We start from the raw sequence: 22,142 nt of genomic DNA on the forward strand, positions 1-22,142 counted from the left end.
AACAATAAATAAAATGTCAAGTACGTTACGTTGTGTTTGTTGCATTTAATAAGGTTGACGAACCTGTGAAATTTGCTGAGCCACAATAACGCTCCTGTTTGCCGTGAACTTGTCTTTGCGCAGGTGGATGTGCGTGTAGAGCGTGTTGCCCTTGCAGAGTGACGTCACGATTGCCAGTCGAGGAGGCTTCATACACGCACCCATAAAAAGAACTAGATTCTCGTGACGCGTTTTGCGGAATGTTGCCACCTGTGAGAAATTAAGTTTTAAATAAGGTGCGTTAGCAAAAGCTGTGTAATTGGTTATTTCGTTTGAAAATATTATTGCTGCCTGCAATAACTATCAAATTTAGAGAATAGGTTACCGATTCGATTTGGGTACAAAATGGCAACACTAAAAGATAATGGTGGAGTTTAAAAAAAAGATGAGATACGGTAATGAATTAACGGGCGAAACGTTACTATCCAGGAAAGGTCTATATTTTTATAGGTTTTAAGGTATTGTATTTATTGCAGTTAATTTGTTACGGGTATATTGTTTAATTTTAAAATTATATGCCTCTAAGTGTCAAGATACTGATAAATAAATAGGCCCTTCCTCGTAGATCATCCAACACATATTGCTTACAAATTATATAATTCTCATTACTTGCCCGTTGTCTAGACTCGATACGAACTTAATAAAACTTGTGGTCGTTATGATATTCATGTACGAGAGAACCGCATATGGCAGCTAGCTAGCTTGACATAGTGTCTTAGGGAACATTTTCGTTCGTTCTGCGGGCCAGGCTAAGGTTAATGGGTCATATGGTCTTATGTCTACTCCTACTCAACACACACACGCACACGTACACAGCAAATGATCGAACTGATGTAGATTTTTTACCCACATTGGCCAAACAGAAATCCGAACGATAGATACATACCTCGTGTTTAAATGTGTCAAGCGGCACACTGTCATCGTGTAACGAATGTACATGCAACAGTTTAACGGCTACAGCACCGTGCCAACTGCCGCGGTACACCGTGCCGAATCGGCCCTTGCCGATCACTTCGAAGAGTTTCAACTCGTCGTATGGGATGTCCCATTCTTTCATTGATAGCTGCGGAGTTGGAGTAATTGTAGATAAATATACAACTCTTAACACGGCAGTTTTATTATTACAAAAAGTCTTCAACAAATGAACCTCCATGATACCTCCAATGATAGCACGCTAACTTAATTTTTGTGACCTGTTCTGTTTTTACTTTGTTCGTTTTTTGTTTTTTTTATTTCAAATTTTGTTTTTGTTTCTTTTTTTCACAAAGACACATAATATTACTATATAAATATGGCTCTTTACAAAAATATAGTTTTCATTGCAGGTCTCGAAATATTTTCGCGCCTGCCTCATTATAAAAATAATAAAAAAATAAAATGTTTCTATATTTAGGTATACACCCATTAATAAAAACATTATTAATTACATTACGTTACATTACATTACATAACCAATTAAATTGAATTTTATTTACCGAATATTATAATAATTAACAATTACATTAAATTGCATTGAATCCACATTAGAAATAATAGTATAACAATAATTAACTTATTTAAGTTTTAAAAATGGAGTGGTCACTTACAAAGTAGCACGCATCGCATACTGTTCTTATAATTATATTGGCCGAATCGCTCACTCTCACAAGAAAAGACCAATATCTCTTCCGTATTATGGCGAAAAAATCATCTACTCTATTCATTGCAAACATGCCAGACGCACTACACCGCCAGGGCAGCCGCATCATAGCGCGAAATGCATTATTGTACTGAACTCTGAGTCTATCAAAAGCTCGCTTAGTGTAATGGTACCGCAACTGACTAGTGTGAAGAAATTATGAAGAAATTGAAATAGATCTCATGGATTAAATCGTGGAGACAATGCTGAAATGATCGGTGATCGAAAAACTGGCAGCTTCTTCCCGCCAAAAATAATAATAGCTATCCGAGGAAGTAATGTTGTCAGCTTCCTGGGCACGATTTCTAGAAAATTTCTAGTTTAATCCGCATTAAGCATATTTGACATATATAAATATTTGTTGTTTAAAAATACTGTAATTTGTAATTTTACTCTAGAATCGTACATTTTCAAACAAATATGATAAAATAGAAATTTTAGAGTGCATTTCTTTATTAATAAGTACACTCACCCCAACACAAATACATTTGCCCAATTTATTAAAACACAATTATAAAACAATATATTTAATTATTAATTTTTTAAACGAATACGTACTTAAGAAATGAGACTCTTTTTGCGGATTTAAATCGCGTATATTTGTTTTTTCAAAAAAACACGGATGACATGGTCAACCGTGACCATGGGACCTGCAAAGGGCCCGAAACGTCGGTTTGTTTGAAAAAACAAATATACGCGATTTAAATCCGGAAAAAAAGTTTCATTTCCTATGTGTAACAATCGCGAAAACCTACGAACTAGATGAATACATACTTCTTCAAATAACTTCCGCCTGTTCAAAAAAGCACTCATTATAGCACAAAATCAAAAAGCTTTCGCTTACAAAACACAACACATATAACTTCACTTCGAAACACCAAGTTTATTGTATTAGCTTTTATACATAAATAAGTTTACGTTAGTACTGAGCGAGAGAATGAGTCAATGTATTCTGAGTATTTATCGAGTGCGTTATCTAAACGGTACCGCCACTCGTAAGTGGCGGTTATAACAAATTATCTCATATTACGGACTTGTTATTTAAACTTTTTTTTAAATAAACAAGTATACTATTCCTTTCGTTATATCTTACGAAAAAAATATATGTTAAGAAATAGTAGCTTGATTGAATGGAAGTGTTCTTTATCTACGTAGTAAACTACTAGAATATCACGACCTTAATTTTAGCAAACAAAATTTCATGATGACCTCCGTGGTCGAGTGTATTGTACACCGGTTTGCATTTTAGGTTTTTTTAGGTTTGGTTTGCAGTTCGATCCCGGGAGGGTCAATGTAGAAAACTAACTTTTCTATATTGTCTCGGGACTGGGTGTTTGTGGTACCTTCGTTGTTTCCGTTTTCCATAACACAAGTGTTTTAGTTACTTACTTTGGGATCAGAGCAACTATGTACGTGATGTTGTCTAATATATATTTATTTATTTATTCCGTAATATTTTCATTGTATTTTTCACAATTCTAGAAATATTCGAAATAGTATTCCATAGCATTTACGTTAATATGAAATGAGCAATCCCTAGTGTGTCTTGCTCGTTCTTCACGGGGAAGTCAGCACTATGGAATGATTATTTGACTTTTATATTGAAATTATAATTATTATATTGAACATCATGTTTTACTACCATGACATTCATATATTTTTTTGTGAAAATACTCCACTAGTTTATTGCTATTATTGACATAACGATCGAAAGAAAAACTCCTTCGGCCCGGCTCAACTTGAACCAGCTACTTTTCACCACACCGGTGCTATTAATTACATTTTATTTATAACCTTTTTTACTCAAGCGTATGTGTGAGTTTCAATAATTTTTTAACCGACTTCCAAAAAGAAGGAGGTTCTGAATTCGAGTGTTACATATAAAAATATGTATGTTACGCGATAATTTATAAATTTGTGAACCGATTATGATGATTCTTTTTTGTTGGTAAGAAGGTACCTTAGTTACCTTAGTAGTATTGCTGGCCATGGAAACAAAGTCCTTCAGCCGAAAACATAAACGTTTAATTATATTTCTGTAAATATGGCCACCACAAAGAGGATAGGCAATTTGAGGCGGCGTGCTTGGATTGACTCGGGATTCCTTAAAAACGGGCCGATACGGGTATTTTAGTTCGAGATTCGTATAATTTCGCGTTTTAATCTTCGACTAAGGCACAATAGCACTATCCTATTCCACTTTAAACTAGATTTCACAAAATAATTGAAAGTCAAAATAAAAACGACACTTTTCCCTCCAAAAGGCCCAGAGCGAATCAAGAAAATATTCCACCTCTAAGGGTGGCCAACTAAAGGATGAATCCGGTTTCGCGCACTTTCCGGTAACTGATTACAATAAAACTCGGCAAATAGATGTAATTCCACAAAAATTTTTAGGTTGGTTTTTTAGAACTCTGTACAGAGATTATTGAGTGTTCCAGTTTGAACTCTGGCAGAATATTAGCAAGGACAATGCTCTAGTTTGTTTTTAATTTGTACTATCTTGGTGATGGCAAAAAAATAATCAATTTTTTATATTGCTTACGCTATTCTGTCTAGGCCATCGCGAGTCGTGTTTGTTGCCGAGGTCGAGGGAGTCTGCTCTAACGGCGCCACCGCTGTCTGTTGAACCTGAGCCGCTCAACGAGACGCCACGCGAGCTATCTGTTGGTACAGAGAGAAATACAGTTACAAAATGCATTCGTTTGCCTCGTCGAGTTTTAGGAATAAGAACGAATGAAATTGAAAGAGAGAATTAATTCATTGCACGTCAAAAATGTAAATGGCAACTCTGAGCAGTATAATAGAATAATAATCTATAGTCTATCTTTTTTGAAGACGGAGTAAAATGACAATTGCAGGGTTGCCAGTTTTCATAAAATTTTAAATAGTTATGTAGTTGTTGTCGATAGTCTTATCGATAGATTGTGAAAGATAAAATTTTGCCAAAAATGACTGAATTGTAAATGTTATGACGTTACTATGACTACTAATTGCGTTATTGCCATCTTTATTATAATTTTGACTGTTGGCCTACTAGTATCGAAATAAATTTTTATTCATATACATTTTAACAAGAATATGTAGATTTGATTATCTAAATTGAATTGAAATGGAAATCTTTAAAATACGTCTTCTTTTTGTAGTTTTCATAGACATCGTTCTAAATACAGTGTATGTATGTACGAACTTACAAAAAATGACATTTCAAATGACCCTGTGTTCAGTAATTGGACGAATGATACGCACAGGACTATTTTTGCTACTTATCCCATAAGCATGACCAACATTCAATCGATAGTCGATAGAATGTTTATCGACTGCAATCACTAGCTGCTTTACTCCGTCTCCAAAAAAAGACAGACTATAGGTAACAATTTCTTTCAGGCCACGTTAGTATTTAAAACAAGATTCTAATAATAAGAATGGTATATCATTTAATTTTTTTTAACTGCAAGCGTGTAGTAAAGCTGGTAAGTTTATCGACTAAAGAGGCGAATAAAAAAAAATGGATCTTTTCGATCGAGGATTTGAAGGTTAATTTTCATCAAAAGACAGAAGTCTACAGAAGATAAACCTCGTTTCGATTTAGCTGTTTAACCTTTTCTATTTGTAAATCTCGTGTTGAAGGACGAACTTGGGCTGTTGTCTTTATCATAAGTCACTAGTATTGTTGCGCAAAAAGTATTTTTAAAGTGTTCTTACCACTTTTAACACTGGATGTGATATCTTCCTTGGTATCGGGGACGACTCTAGCGGGAGATTGCACTGTCGCGGTGTGGTTTGGACTGGAAACGGGTGGCTTCACTTCAGGAAAGTGGAACTGCTGCTTGCTGGGCGTGTGGACATGGTGGGGATGCGGATGGGGGTGGGGGTGCGCGTGCGGGTGGTGGGGCGTGGGCGGTGCGGCCAGCGCGGGCGACGACGGCGTGGAGCTGTTACAGGATGACGTGTTGGACGACGAGTCAGGCCCGTGCTGCAATACACTTTCCTTTTACTAATGTCCAGAGTACATTGAAAACGTTACTACTGGTGTTAACTGCGTATTTTTTTTATGATACTAAGTAAAGGGAGAAACAAGTCGTGCGCCTGGTGGTAAGCGACACGCCTGTTCATAACAGTTGCAGTGCAGACCTTAAATCGCAAAGATCTGCCACTGCGCCCGTCACCCTGAGACATAAGTTGAAAAGTCCCATGTGCCTGTAATTTTACCAGCAACTTTCAAAACCGAAATGCAGAAAAATTTCTTTTGACAGAATTTATTTTATTGAATATCATGACTTTTACTAATGCCTGATGCATATATTTTTTTGTGAAAATGCTCCACTATGATTATTCATACAAAAATCGAACATTTAGAAAAAAATCTTCTTGAACGCACGAGAATGCTGCACCGTAGCATTGCTCTTACCAACTGAGCCACAGGTAAAGTTACTGAGTTGTCGAAATTCTCCTGTGTGTTTTTGGTTATAGATCTTTGATATCAGGACCCCGAATCAGAACTCTTCGATATTTTAACCGAATCGTTCCATTATAATAATAATAACACACACACTCAACATAGCCCCGCACTAGGGAAACCCTGTGTCGCGGGTGCCATGGACACACATATAGACAACCACAAATTACACAAAAACTCACGAGAGAAACAAATGTAGGTCATACAAATATTTCTCCCGGCCCGGGAATCGAACCTGGGACCTCTGCGTGGCAGTCCGGCATGGTAACCGTTCGGCCACAGAGGCATTGGATGTCGTTCTCGAATCGAAGAGCGCTTTCCGAGCTATTCAGAACATTCGAGTTAAAACTTTCGATTCGGACTCGGATACGATATCGTTATCCAACAACGTTTATGGAGTTAGTCGGCGAGTATACATTATAAGAAAAATTAAAACCTTTTATACAGATTCCTAAGACTTTAAACGCCTAAAATATAGGAATGCATTAGTCTTGCATTAAAATAAATTAATAAAATTGAACCAAATCCAGATTTTATTCAAAATAATATAAGACTTTCATATTACGTTCTTGCTTTGTAAACAATAGGACGTTCGGTAACTTTCATTCGATGACTATGTTCTGTTCTGAATAACGGTTGTAGCTTTTGCCGGTCGAGAAGTACGAGTATTCGTACGGGTGTGACGTCATTTCGGTTCGATTTCGAATACGACAGTTTGACGTTCGATTCGCTTGTTGTGAATAAAAATGAAAAGAAATCCTACGATATCTAATCGAATCAGTCGACAACAGTCATCGTAAGGTTCTGAATCGACTTGCTGGTGAGAGATTTTTGAAACCTCAACGGGTTGAAACAATTTTCCTATGTGTTCTGTATTTGTATTATCACATCGAGTATATAACCAGAAATCGAGACAAAATAAGGGCCATACATAAATATCAACTCTCATTTGCATTGAAATATAGACAGCACCAACAACTGACCTGTGTGTACGCTCCGTATATTCCAAAAAATTTCGGTATTTATTGTAATAAAGATAATATCTCTAACAATAGCGTGCTGTTCCATTCTGTAGTGTGGGGAAAAACAGCAAAACATCTAACTACAAAACAAACAGATAGAATTTTAATCGGTAATTAAATATATAATTTTGCAATTTTCGTTCATAATAGCAAAGTTCAAGTTAACTGGTCGATTTGAAGTGAAACAATTGACGACACCCGTCAATGGGCGCGAATTTGTGTTGGCCAATCGGAGCGCAGTCGTCACAGTAATGATCTGGCAGAATAGTTTTCAAACAAATTAAATGACATTTCGTCTCTTATTTCTGGTTATATACTCGATGTATTATCATAAACAAAACTAGTTATTTCACAAAAAAAAACTCAAAAATAAAAATGCTCCACTAGTTTGTTGCTACTATTGGTACAAAGATCACACAGCAAAAAAAATTCATCGACCTGTCTAGAACGCTTCACGATTTTGCGAGTTAGCCATGCGAAACAGCATATCGAAGGCAATTTTCTTTGTGTTTATTCGGTCTTTGTATCAATAATAACAACAAACTAGTAGGATATTTATTTGACAGTTTCCAAAACAAAATTACTTTGAATTTGGTCAGTTTATATTACATGTTTAAAACGTACCGAATATGCAGCATGCACCGTGGGGGGCTGATGATGTCGTCTTCTCGTTAAAGAAGATAGGAACCCAACGCGATTCGCGACCGGAGACGCGAAGTACCCGCCACCCCCTAAACAAACAAAAAATTATACGATCAACAAAATTGCATGGTCAACAAAATTACATGGTTAACAAAATTACACGGTCAACAAAATTGCACGGTACCAAAATTGCACGATCAATAAAATTTGAATTGTATTCGGAAGGAGGATTTAGCGGTTGCTGTTCGGGTTGGATAAATTATCTATAGAAACTTACAAAAATTACCATTTGACATTAAAAAAGAAGAATAAGTCAAAATGTTACTTACAGGATGTGTTCCTATAAAATCGTTTTTGCAGAGGCATGCGAGTTTGTACATACATTTTTAAGTGTTCGTTACTGTTACAGGCTATAGCAGAAAATCGGCAAGGACTACGTTCTCCACAGTCCTATGTTCCGGATTCATTGACCCATTTGACACGTTTATTTTTTGTTTTTTTTTTAACTGGAAAATTATAAAACTCACCATCTTTGTGAAATTTCTCTTTGAACACGTTGACAAACTCTGGTGGTAGACCGCATGATGGAGGAACTTTACTTTCACAATCCCTGCAAATGAAAGATTGTTTTTTTTTGTCATTAGTACTTTAGTACCATCGCCGCTTGATATTACAATTTGAAAATTGTGATATAGAAGCGGATTCATAAATTGCATATGTACAATACAGGCATTGACTTACAATTATATGGACGTCGGGTCCGCGCTAAAAACTGTCCGAACTTATAGGGCGTTAAAATCGTACACAAGAGCGTCATTCACGCTTTAGTTTTCGTTTGTTCGACTGACAGCGAAGCAAGCAAAATTAGACAGTACTGCGATGACATTACAATTTAAATTCAACGTTTTAGCTTTTTCATATTCCTTTACATGTCACTATGTTTAAATAGGTAGACTTGGGACATTTTTTTCGTGGTTTTTGTATTAGACCCGTCGTCCATTTATTTGTAAGTCAATGAATACAGGTGATAGATTTTATAGTCTCAGCTTGTGATATAATGAATGAATTTGATAAAAAACATTTTAAATTTTTTAATTTTAAACAGATGCTTGCCTGTCTACAATTTCACCCCATATTAAGCGACGAATATAAATATAAGCTAAAGTGGTACGCGTTTGTCCAAAGAAATCCCTATTCAGTCTAGCCTAGAACAATTTGGTATTGTAGTTTTAAAAAAATACATGATATTTAGTTTAATTGGTGATATTCTGTTTCTAAGGTTTATAACACTCGGGAGATTTGTAACACTCGATGGTTTGTAACATTCATAGGTTTGTAACACTCGAAGGTTTGCAACACTCGAGATATTTTTAGGAATCGGTAATTTGTAACACTGGGGAGATTTTTAATAATCGTAGAGTTGCGACAGTTTCTGCTAGTGCATAGATTCCTATAACCTAGAACACATTTGAAAAAGGGTGCGGTGTCTGCAGTACCTGTGACACTTGAACTTGCACTCCTTGCACTTGAGCCCGGCCCCGAAGAGCATCTGCTTCTCGCAGTAGTCGCAGGTGGCGATCATGTTGAACTTCTTGGTGAAGCGGTGCGCGATGTCGTGCGCCATGCAGCGCCCCACCGTGGGCGTGCGCGGCGACCGCGGCGCGCCCGAACAGTTGCTCGCCGCGCCGCCCGTCGAACACGCGTTGTTCTAGACAATTTTTACGTCACTCTTCTATACTTACCCATACGACTTCAATCGAAATGTAGTATTTGTAATGAAATCAGGTGATGGAGGCCAGGAGACTCATAACACAGGTTTAACCTAGTTTAAGCTCCCGTCTCCCAACCTTTTGCCTACGATTGTTTATAAGTTAGTACCTAGACTACATTAAGTGAGAAAATGAACGATTTATTATTATTATCGTAAAAGAAGTCTTATTCGGTTATCTTGCTTTTTCATTTTAGGTCTAATTTGAAAATAAAAAAATTGACAACTGTAATTTTTTTCATTAACTTGTTTTAATTTGTTATAATTATTAATACAAAGATCGAACACTCAGAAAAAATTGTTTTAATTTCCTTTTATATTTTATAAATTTCTTCACTACATGGAATTTCTTTGAAAATTTGATTTTTAAACTTTCAGCCATTTCCGCTTTGTCATAATAACATCTAAAAAAAGCATTTTGTTTCATTTAGACATGGAATATATAACCAGAAATAGAGACGAAATAAGGGCCATCCAAGGTAAATGGGATAAACAGCAAAACTTCTAATTACAAAACAAACAGAATTCCATATTAAATATGTGAATATTAATATTGTCACAGTAATGATTTGGCAGAATAGTTTTCAAACAAATGCTCGATGAATTTAGATTATTTTCAACGAGTGTTAAAAGTTAATATAATAGCTACTTTACGTTTAATTCTTATTAATTTTAATATAAACGTTATTATTTCATATTTTCACTTTCATTTTGTTGCGCTAAATGTGCCGATGCGTGTATTATTACGTATAATGTTTACTTTTAAACTAATCCCTCGCAGTTATGACTATCTACCCTCCTTACTTTTGTGTCTTGTTTTAAAATATTGTGGCTTTTTATCCCTAGAAAATTTCCTTTGACTGTTTTTGTTCTTTGTTGGGTTGTTTTTTGAACACTGGAGCTATACTGGATAATGTAATTTATTAATATACCAAAATGGAACGTAAACAATCACATTGTGTTCTACCAATCATATTTTATAATTGGTACTTAGCTATTGTTATTTTGAGGCAACGCACTTGATGGACGTAAGACTTAGGGTCGTATTCCAGAACTCTACTCAACGCTCAAGTCAGGATTTGAGCAGACTTGAGTATGATTTCAAGCACTGTAAATACGACTCTAATGGCAAGGACTTGAGTATGATTTCTAGTGCTTTCAATCATACTCAAGTCCTGACCTGAGCATTGAGTAGGGTTCTAGATTACGACCCCTAGCTACCCATAGTACAGGGAATCCTAGTAAAGTTAAACTTACGAGGTTGTAAATATATGCGACGTTGTTGCCAGGCCGGTGGAGTGGCGTATGTTCTGATTCGGTGTCGTGAGGTGATGCGGGTGGACTGCCTTCTAGAGTGCCCACCGCTGATGATTGACTGTTGTCGCTACTGAAAGCATATTGCTCGTTAATTATTGTTCGGTAAACTAATAACGTTACTATCTACATGACACTGCCTTACTTTCTCAAACTCGTATCTTATAAAGAGTGATTATTCAGGAGATGATAAAGCTTTCTATTTATTTTACATTTCTTATCTATATGATATGAAGTCTGCCTGCAAAATTTATATAATCAACCCTTTTATTAATACAAAGATCGAACACTCAGAAAAAATTCCTTCGATCCGGTCGGATTCGAACCGACGTCTTCTTGCATACCGTGCCACACGCTATACCAACTAAGCCACGGAACGAACCAACGGACCTCACGAATTCTTCTATGTGCTTGCGTCGTGTCTTTGTACTTGGTCTTTCAACGACTTTTTAGTCGTAGCGCCATCTATGAGAAATCTAGTGCAGATTTATCACCCAGTTAGTACCTTTACAGCTACCAGTCCTGGCGAGAGATGTCGCTATTCACTGTATTAATTAAGTTTTTATTGAATTGATATTCAATTATTTTTTGTGAAATTACTCCACTAGTTTGTTATAATTATTAATACAAAGATCCAACACTCAGAAAAAATTCCTTCGATCCGGTCGGATTCGAACCGACGTCTTCTTGCATACCGTGCCAGACGCTATACCAACTAAGCCACGGAACGAACCAACGGACCTCACTTAACTCAAATAATTGAATATCAATTCAATAAAAATTTAACTTTTACGTATCTTAAAGTTGAAAAAGTAAGGCGACGATGAGCATCACCAATCCATTAACACCCTTGTCCTTCAAAACCGGAACGCAGTAATGTGGGCTGGACGAACTCTTGTACAAGGAGCGCTATTGCAAGTAATAATCATTCATCCCCTAGTTTGCCACCCTCGAGGTGGAATAATTTCTTCAAATTTAACTGCGACCACTACCGAGGTACCCTCTTTCCAACAAAAAAAGAATCATCAAAATCGGTTCACCAATACCGGAGTTATCGTGTAACATACGTATAAAAGTCAACGCTCAACTATCTCCTCGCCACCAACCCTGAATGCGACTTGTTTGCGGATGGATGGTCACTGTTATTGTTAAGATGCCTACGCTATTGTGAAGGCGATGCTTGAATGGTACTTAATCTTGTTGTGTTTATTAAGTTGTTATGTTAGTAATGTATATTTAATTATTGTAATTGGTGTGTCCGTTATAATTAAAGTAAATAAATAAATTTAGAAAATAATAATAATAATAATAAAAAACATACAATCGAATTGAGAAACTCCTCCTTTTTCAAGTCGGTTAAAAAACGAGTGTAATAACGAAGCGGACGATAAACGCAAAAAAAGCGATTCAAAAGTTACCAGCGGCGTTAATATAAATTTTGTAGCAGTTGAGCTCTTTGTAAAAAAGTTCGCCCAATGAATTACTGCTACCTTACCTATTTCAGCCGCCAACCAGGAATGTCAGCATTACTTTGTTCCGATTTTAAAGGGTGTTAATGAAATTAGAGGCACATGGGACTTGTCAACTTATGTTTGGGTCATGGACGCAGTGGCAGTACAACTGTTATGAACAGGCGTGTCGTTTGGTATTATAAAAAAAAAGTCAAAATCAATATGGACACATTACCTGACATCAGACGCGTCCGGTCTGACGGAGAGCTGCGACTCGTGCGAGCGTGATTTAGTGAGAGCCGCGGGCGCAGGCAAGTGGGCGTTCTGCTTGCGTTTGCTTACGGGCGTTGTCGGGGATTTGCCACCTGGTAGACCAAAAGTTGTGGGTTTAAAAATTGCCATTGTTTGTTTCGGGAGCGTGAAATATCACCTGTAATATTTTCATCATCATCAACGCATTATACGGCCCAGTGCAGGGCACGGATCTCGTCTCAGGTGAAGGTCTTATTTTAGTTTTGCCATAAGGCATTCTCCAGATATTTCAAAACAAATATTAGAGATAAAAAATGTGAACAAATTTCCATTTCCGTAGAGTAATTCCTAGAGTTTCTTACATGTTCTCTTCAGTGAATCTGCTTTACGAATGTGTAGTAGAGTTTATCAATGCGACGATTTCAAATGCAATTTGTGTTTGAAATTGCAGAGGAAAATATTTAATGTTTGACAAATTATTGCTATTTTTATTTGGTTACAAAATTAGTACGGACAACGGCACATCAGACTACACATTTTTGTTCGAAAATCGCCTCCATTGCAACGGAACAAGATACGTCAATGTGTAGCTGGATGTGCTGACGTGTGTACAACAGTAAAAAATAATACAAAATATAAATATTTTCAGTTTTATTTAAATTATAGTTTATTTAAATTAATCTTTATTAAATGTAGTATTTAATAAATTCCACGATTTCCAGTATGTTTACACATCATTTCAAAGGTAAGCAACTTACACTACTTATTTAAAAATATATTTGAACTTGAATATGATGAATTTTATATTCTTTCCGTATCTATAGACAAGAAAATATTCAACGTTTTCTAAATTTATTTAGCTGGGAATGTAAAGCGTAAATTCTGTCACCTTTTTTCCCCTGCGGGGTGGAGTGTTGCGAATCAAATCCGCAGTCAGTTGGCAACGAGGCCCTGGAGGCCCTGACGCGCGTCCTGGGGGACCCGCGGCCGTGTCTCTCCCACGAGTCCCAGTACAGCTGCATCTCGGCGCTTGCCTCGCCGCGGGCCAGAGCCTCTGTACGAAAAATACGTTTTTACAATAAATAAATTGTGTATATTTTAAGGTGATGGCGCTAGTGATCTACAAGCACCATTGATCGCCACCTTTTTTTTAAAATTAATTTGTAATTAAACTTAGGACTAAATAGTTTTAAAGTTAAGTATACGTATTTGCGTGTAGCACTGCTGGGCACGAGTCTCCTCTAAAAATAGGATTTGAACCATAGTTCGCCACAACGACGAACGAAACTTAAGGGTCGTATTCTAGAACTCTACTCAATGCTCAAGTCAGGATTTGAGTATGGTTTAAAGCACTCGAAATCATACTCAAGTCCCTGCCATTAGGGTCGCATTTCCAGTGCTAGTGTTGCCAGTGCAATCCTGACTTGAGCATTGAATAGAGTTCTAGAATACGACCCTTACAACCCACTGCCGACCAGACCGACATTATGCGGTTTAAATGTACAACCATTGTTTATTGCTTTATTTAACTGTCTCCGTGGCCGAACGGTTACCATGCCTCGCAAAGGGCTCACGTTCGATTCCCGGGCCGGGAGAAATATTTGTATGGCCTACATTTATTTCTCTCGTGAGTTTATGGTTGTCTATGTGTGTGTCCATGGCACCCGCGACACAGGATTTCCCTAGTGCGGGGCTATGTTGAGTGATGGTTGAGTGTGTGCGTTATTTTTAGTATTACTTTGGTGGCATGGCTTACTGGGCTGCGATCGTAAGTATCTTATTTCGTTGTCATAAATACATCTGTAATAATACGATAACATAATATAGACACGACAACAGCATTCGGATATATTCGAAGATACCAAAGTTTCCCGATGTGCAATGTATACGACCTAATACTGTAATAATTATAATACCTCTTTTATGATACACACTATAACAACATAATCTTTCTTGAGGATTATGTCTGTTAAGTCCCGAATTTATACACTATTAAGCCCCGAATTTAAACTCAATTAATGTCTGAAAATTGTGAAAGAAGAAGATCAGTGTATAACAACGCGTACACACTCATGGCCCCGCACTTGGGAAACCCTATACCGCTTAAAATATCGATCATTGGTACCATTCACTCTAGAGAACGTTAAGAAACTCAAAAATCATCAATTTCAATGTCCTTTTTTGGGAAGATGTTTAATTGTACAATAATTAAACTGTTAACTCTAACGAATTGAATATGTGAGTGAATCTGGTGCTAGCGTTTTTCTATTTTTAATTGTTTAAACTCATTCACATTAATCGATTATAGTTTAATCTATAATGTATATTGTTTGTGTACCTTAACTAATTTTAAATTTCTCATTTTTTGGATTTTAGAATTCATTTAGAAAAATATAACTCAATACGAATTACAATTAGGCTCAGAATGCCCTGTCTCCTTTACACAGTTATCTGTAAAAATTTACATTGATAACTAAGTGTCCAGTCAAGAGCCACAGTAAGTCCCTATCTGAATGTGATTGTAATGCCTGAATGATAGAATTTTTTTTTTATTATCATTAGACATAACTTGTAGATAACTATCATCAAAGTCAGCTGTGGCCATAGTACGGTAAAGGGTCCAAAATGTCGGTTTCTTAGAAAAAAACAAATAATGCGATTATACATATATAAAAATATTAGCAATTATTTTACAGCACACATCACAGAGAGTGTGCTATGGAATTACACGATTTAATTCCGCCTTCCCCTTTCCAACACCGGGGGATTAGACTTAGGCTTGGGTTCCACCCCTATGTTGTGGATATTCCAAAGATAATAATAATAATAATAATAACGCTCACAATCAACATAGCCCCGCACTAGGGAAACCCTGTGTCGCAGGTGCCATGGACACACACATAGACAACCACAAATTACACCCAAACTCACGAGAGAAATAAATGTAGGCCATACAAGTATTTCTCCCGGCCCGGGAATCGAACCTGGGACCTCTGCGTGGCAGTCCGGCATGGCAACCGTTCGGCCACGGAGGCAGAAAGATTCGCACGAAGCGTTACGCTTCCACATTTATATGGCGAACTGCTATGGAGTGGAATTCCCTGCCTGCAGACTTATTCCGTGAAGGTTATAACTTGGGCCTTTTCAAGACGAGACTGAATAGGCATTATTTAGATGTGCATGCTCCATTGTCGATCACATAGTCACTTTCCACTAGGTAAGATGGAGGTCAAATGCGCAATTATATATCTAATAATAAAAAAACCTTATACATAGTGTCATAAGTACCTGTATAAGCTCGTAGCCGCTGCATAGCGCGACACAACCGCCGCTGTTCTTCTTCTCTCGCGCCAGCCAGCAACGCCCGTAACTCGTGATCTGAGCGCTCGCGCAGGGCTTCCAGGGAGCTCACGCGTGTGCATACAGCCTGATGACAATATTCGAGAATGGATTTGGTGTAAACAAAAACAGGAGAAAAAACCGGAACACGAGGAGTAATATGTTCTTGTACTTCTACATGTAGTATTAACATTCTTGTACAGAGTCAAGAGTACGTCAAGCTTGACACTTAAAATTTAAATCCAACTCTATGCCGCTTACGATAAGAATGGTCCAAAGTACAAAGTGTCAAGCTTGACGTGCTCTTAACTGTACCTGCTAATGTACTGTTACTTATATTTCTAAAATAGTACTCTAAAAAAATAAAAGATCTGTTAAATAAACATGGTTCACCACAAACATTCCTTCATTATACCCAGTACCCCAGTACCCCATACGACGTACCATTCCTTTCTTGTGCGTCTGACGCACCCCGGGCAACAATTACACCGATTGGTAAACCCTTACCACGATGGCAAGCATTATAGTGTATGCCATCGATAAGATAAGAATACGAATTCTTTTTAACCGACTTCAAAAAAAGGAGGAAGTTCTCAATTCGACTGTATGTTTTTTTTTGTATGTATGTTACGCGATAAAACCGGTATTTGTGAATTAATTTTCATGATTCTTTTTTAGTTGGAAAGAGGTTACCTCCATAGTGGTCCCATTTAATTTTGAAGGGTGGCTGTCCACGCATGAAGATTCATTTTTATAAATAGCGCCTAAATTTTAGTATAATGTGCAATTATTTTAATGATGATTAAATAAATAATAAATAACGCACACACTCAACATAGCCCCGCACTAGGAAAACCCTGTGGCGCGGGTGCCATGGACACACACATAGACAACCACAAATTACACCCAAACTCACGAGAGAAATAAATGTAAGCCATACAAACATTTCTCCCGGCCCGGGAATCGAACCTGGGACCTCTGCGTGGCAGTCCGTGGCCGAATGATAACCGTTCGGCCACGGAGGCAGTTAAGTTAAGTTATTGATGATATGATTTTGCTATTCTTTAATTCAAGGCGTTTTTCTCTCTCAATATACTTTGAGTAGTGAGAACCGATTTTTATTATCGCCTGTGTCAAGTCCCGTACAGTGGCGAACTAGGGAATGAATCCGGGTTTGCGCACTTTCCGGTAACCGATTTCCATAAAACTTGGTAATTATATGTAATTCCACGTACTTTTGAGGTCGGTTTTTTTAGTACTCTGTACTGAGATTATTTCCAATTATTATCTGACTGTCCACTGTCCAAACCTGTAAAAACCAGTGTCCCTGGCGCTCGACCCAAGCAAAATGAACCGTATTAGTACGGGTAAATTTTTATTTCGAGCTGAGGTTGTATCATAATCAAATAATCATTTATTCTATAGGTTAAATTTTTACACTTGAAAACGTCAATTTTAAGACACTTTAGGCTACTGCTCGTTCACTACGCTGACCTCCCTGAGAAGAATGAGCAACAAACTCTAGGGATTGCTCTTTTCAAATAAACTTAAATGCTATGGAATACACTTTGAATCATAATTGTGTAGAATCTAGACTCTTGTTGTCTTTCCATACTTCTTTATCTAAAACATACTGTTCAATTTTAATATGACTTTTCAATTAAAATACTTTTAATGGAAATGACAATCTTAATATATTCTCCGGAATCTTATTGTAAAAACGTATACAGTTCCCCATAAAAGAATCGTTTACCTTAGTTACACAAAATCGTGGTACCATGATTTTGGACTTACTTGTAATGTTAATATTATGAATATCTCCTTTCTTAATGAAATAATGTATATTTTTTATATTTTTTCAACTCTTAAGGATGAGGTGAACAAAGAGGATGGAACAAAATTGTAATATTATGACATAATATGAAAGTTGATCAAAAGTTTAATTATTTCAATTCTTTGTTGCATTTACCATAATGTTACTAGGATGACAATGGCTTAAAGCTAAGGTAGCAGCGCATTATGGACCCTGTAGGGCACTGCAAATTATATTTAAAGAGAGGAGAATTTACAATATTTAGAATATTTATGGGCCCAGTTGGACATGACAATATTTTCTCAATTATATACAAAAGTAATTATTATAGTATATTCACATTTTGCATTTTATAATACCTAGTTACTATGTATAATAATTAGTATCCATTACATTTACCTAATATAGAAATATTTTCCGATAACATTGTTTTACATACTATTTAATTAATTAAGTTTAAATTTAATTAGTTGTCGTAAGGAACATACCTCGATAGCCTCCTGGCTGAGGCCGACGACCCTCAACCATTGTGGTAAGCATGGCACGGACGCGAGCTCCCGTTGCAACTCCTCGCCGAACCGGGCTTTGGTGACCAGCTGGCGGGAGAAGTGTTTCACCAATTTGCCCTGAAAGAAGTATTTACCTTTTGAATAATTATCCGTAAGAAAGGATAGGTCAAAAGAAGTCAGGGAAAGAAGAGCGCTGGCAACTGCCAGCAACTAACTAGTTGCAATATGTTTAAAACATACTGTTAAGTCTTCTACACGTGTAGTCTCTGAGCCAGCTTTCAACAAAGAACTATCAGCGTCCTTAGAGTCCAATACAATAACGGTTTCAGGATGCTGATAGGGCTACCGTGGGCCTGCAACGCCTCGGGCATGTTTGCGCAGTATAGGACTGACGACTTTTATGCTATAATGCGCAAAAAGACTGCCCCTATGCTCTGCAGGCTGCGGGCCAGTCGCAACTACATCTTGATAACTGTGGCGGCAAGGTATGACTCGTCAAGCGTGCGCCATTTTACCCAAGTGCTGATCGGCGGAATTTACTTTTCCTGTTGTTCAGGCACTAATTTATTTATTTAGACGTAAGTACTCTAACACAGATACAAGAATTCTCTTGTTATTAAAGAAAATTTGGACCATTGTAGTCTGATTTAGGAATACATTAAATTAAAATTAAAAGGGTGAAAAGACTAATGAGAGTTGAGGAAGCGAAAGAGGTAGGTCAGGAACGTAGCAATTGGAGGTCCGTAATCTCAGTCTACCCTAGTGAGTGACAATTATCATAACTACTATATCTAAAGTAGTTGATTGGTTTGCTGTTAATAACCTACTCCTTAATGAGAAAAAAAAACAAATTGTGTGAAATTTACATTACCCAATGTTTCAGAGACGGTTACAAACATTGTAGTTAGAAACGAAAAATTGAATTTATAGATTTTGTTGTTGATGTCTAGGTATAACGTTAGATGCTAAATTGCAATGAGGTCCCCATGTCAGTAGGTTATCAAAACGGCTCGGCTCTGCGGTGTACACGATTAAAAAAATACGGAAACTTTCAGATGTCAAAACTGCTAGATTGGTGTACTTCAGCTACTTTCACAGTCTAATGACATACGGCATTTTGCTTTGGGGTAATGCCGCCGATATCAATAAAATCTTTGTCCTGCAGAAACGTGCGGTTAGGGCAATTTACAATCTGGGCCCTAAAGTATCTTTGAGAGATAAGTTTAAGGAAATTAACATTCTTACACTAGCCTCACAGTACATTTATAAAATGTAATTAATTTTAAGAGGAATAGTAATTTCTTTATGAAAAATAGTGACAGACATAACATTAATATGAGGAATAAAAATAAACTAGCTGTTCTTGGTAGTCGTCTTCACAAAGTCACAAATTCATATAAGGGGCACTGTAATGTGTTATAGAAGCATATGCTTCTATAACAAGATTCCAGTTGATATACAAAATTTGCCTTTTACGAGGTTTAAAACTATAGTGAAACAAAAACTTTTTTACTAAAGGTAAATTAATAAAACGCTCACACTCAACGCTCACACTCAACATAGCCCCGCACTAGGGAAACCCTGTGTCGCGGGTGCCATGGACACACACATAGACAACCACAAATTACACCCAAACTCACGAGAGAAATAAATGTAGGCCATACAAATATTTCTCCCGGCCCGGGAATCGAACCTGGGACCTCTGCGTGGCAGTCCGGCATGGTAACCGTTCGGCCACGGAGGCAGTTAAATTATACAACTTCTGCATACTTGGACGACAAAAATCTGTGGTAGTAACCCAACTCATGGAGGTAATTTCGATCTCTGATGTTTCAAAACAAAAAAAATAAATATTGTAAATGTTGAATGCGTACAAATGTTATTTACAAAGAGCAACCCCTAGAGTTTCTTGCTCATTCTTCTCAGGGGAATCTGCCTTACGAATGAGCGGTAGAGTTTAACCAATATGACGATTTCAAGTGTAATAATGCTTACCTATGAAATACAGATTATTTTGAATTTTGAGGTCTAGACAAACCCACTAATAGATAATAAAGACGAAACCGGGAATCGAACCCGAGAACCCATTTAGCGCTTACAGTGCTTTCAGCTAGGCCTTGGAGATGAACAAATGATATGATGATGATCATCGAATTACTCTTTTAATTTTTTTCTTCCGTTGTTGCTTTTATAAGTAAGGAAGGAAATTTGCTGAAATCTCTAATAGAACGCCATCCAGCATAGTCATCCAGCTACCTGAATAAAAAACCTTCACAAAAGATTTTGTTCATTGCAAAAGTCATCCTATTGGGGCTTTCTCAACTGGAATGTCGACCTTGAAAATTTCTTTGTCAGTATAGCAGTAGAGCTCTTTGTGAGAGAGTTCATCTAGAGAAGTTCTGCCACCTTGCCTATTTCTGCCGCCAAGCAGTAATGCGAGCATTACTGTTTTCTAGCTTGGAATGGTAAGGGTGCTGGTGAAATTACAGGTACATAAGACTTGTCAACTTTTGTCAGGGTGACAGGGGTAGGGGCAGTGTCACTCAGATCTTTGTAATTGAAAGGTAGTGGTACTGCAACTGCTAAGAACAGGCGTGTCGCTTAATACCAGGCGCTCGACTTGTTCGTCCTGTCACTTGTCACAAATATTATTAAACCCTATTGAAAAGTATAGCCTTTAAAACTTACATTAGACCATAGTAGAACAACAATGAATCATCCTAATTGCCTATTAAAATAATTAACACAACAATAACACATTCCATTTCATTGTCTCTCTTATAATTATTATTTTATGACGATGACACTTGCAGTTATAGATTGGTTTGTTTATAAACACGCTTATCAAGTCATTGGTGTAATTGTTTATCTTATGCATTTCTCTTGGTATGGTCAGGCAATATTGATTGACAGTGAAATATATTTATTGACTAAAAATTTACAAGTTACTATGAACCGTAAAGTGGTTATATTAGAATTAACTTTAATATAATATGGCAAGTGTTATTAAATTACTTCCTCATTTACTTGTTACAAATTCAAAATTCCTGATTGACGACGAAATCATCAAACACTGTAGAGAGGCACTGATGTTGAGTTAGCCTTCAAATGTTGACTAAAGCTCATACAGTCCAATCATAAGCTAAGTAAAATCAAATTTTTAATTATGAACTCACTGAAGCAGAATCTGTTAAAAAGAAACTAACAACTTTTTGACAATTAATCTGCTAAAGAATGTTTCATTTACAAATTTTTCATTATTATTTTGTAACCATCAGTCCTTGAAACTTATACAGGTCTGTGGTATATTTAATTGTAGTTTGGAATAGTCATGTGACGCGTTTCTTCCTTAGTCATTATTTAGCTGATTGTGTTCTACTGATTCAACTTTCTAGTATCCTTTACTTTTTCTGGATCCGACTGGATTGAAGGAATTTTTTCTGAGTGTTCGATCTTTGTATTAATAATTATAACAAACTAGTGGAGTAATGTAATTTCACAAAATATAATTGAATATCAGTTCAATAAAAATTTAATTATATTGAAATTTCAATCAAAGTGCTGTCATCTAGAGGTTAATTGCTGAACGACGACGAATTGGAGCTATTAATTTAGTTCTCCAAAGCTTTACTTTCATTTGTAGTAACTAAAAAAATATTTCAATGAACAGAAAATTTTAATAACACTTTCCGACTAAGGCTGAAACAGCACAATAAGGTATTTTTCTAGAATTTTGGAGAATTTAATGACACTACCATGTCATACAAAGCGAAAATGGGGGACTGAGTTCAAATATGTCTTTCGAGATGACAGTTTGGATTAGGGTCTTGTGAATAGAAATGAAAAGAAATCAATC

At 36.7% G+C, this 22,142-nt stretch overlaps 1 protein-coding gene across 1 annotated transcript in view; it reads right to left on the reverse strand.

Annotated features, from left to right (window-relative positions):
- The window catches only part of LOC113235984 (kinase suppressor of Ras 2), a 70,051-nt gene that overhangs the window by 3,312 nt on the left and 44,597 nt on the right, over positions 1-22,142 (reverse strand). The window contains exons 2-13 of the mRNA XM_026471908.1: positions 18,266-18,403; positions 15,914-16,052; positions 13,515-13,679; positions 12,609-12,738; positions 10,866-10,992; positions 9,337-9,548; positions 8,368-8,450; positions 7,823-7,929; positions 5,423-5,693; positions 4,263-4,381; positions 926-1,102; positions 64-249 (exon numbers count right to left, since the gene is read on the reverse strand). Coding sequence (XP_026327693.1) covers positions 64-249; positions 926-1,102; positions 4,263-4,381; positions 5,423-5,693; positions 7,823-7,929; positions 8,368-8,450; positions 9,337-9,548; positions 10,866-10,992; positions 12,609-12,738; positions 13,515-13,679; positions 15,914-16,052; positions 18,266-18,403 — 1,854 coding nt within the window. The remainder of the gene's footprint in view (positions 1-63; positions 250-925; positions 1,103-4,262; positions 4,382-5,422; positions 5,694-7,822; positions 7,930-8,367; positions 8,451-9,336; positions 9,549-10,865; positions 10,993-12,608; positions 12,739-13,514; positions 13,680-15,913; positions 16,053-18,265; positions 18,404-22,142) is intronic.

Source organism: Hyposmocoma kahamanoa, unplaced genomic scaffold (genome assembly GCF_003589595.1).
Source record: "Hyposmocoma kahamanoa isolate Upper Pololo Valley unplaced genomic scaffold, ASM358959v1 88, whole genome shotgun sequence".
Classification (NCBI taxonomy): domain Eukaryota; kingdom Metazoa; phylum Arthropoda; class Insecta; order Lepidoptera; family Cosmopterigidae; genus Hyposmocoma; species Hyposmocoma kahamanoa.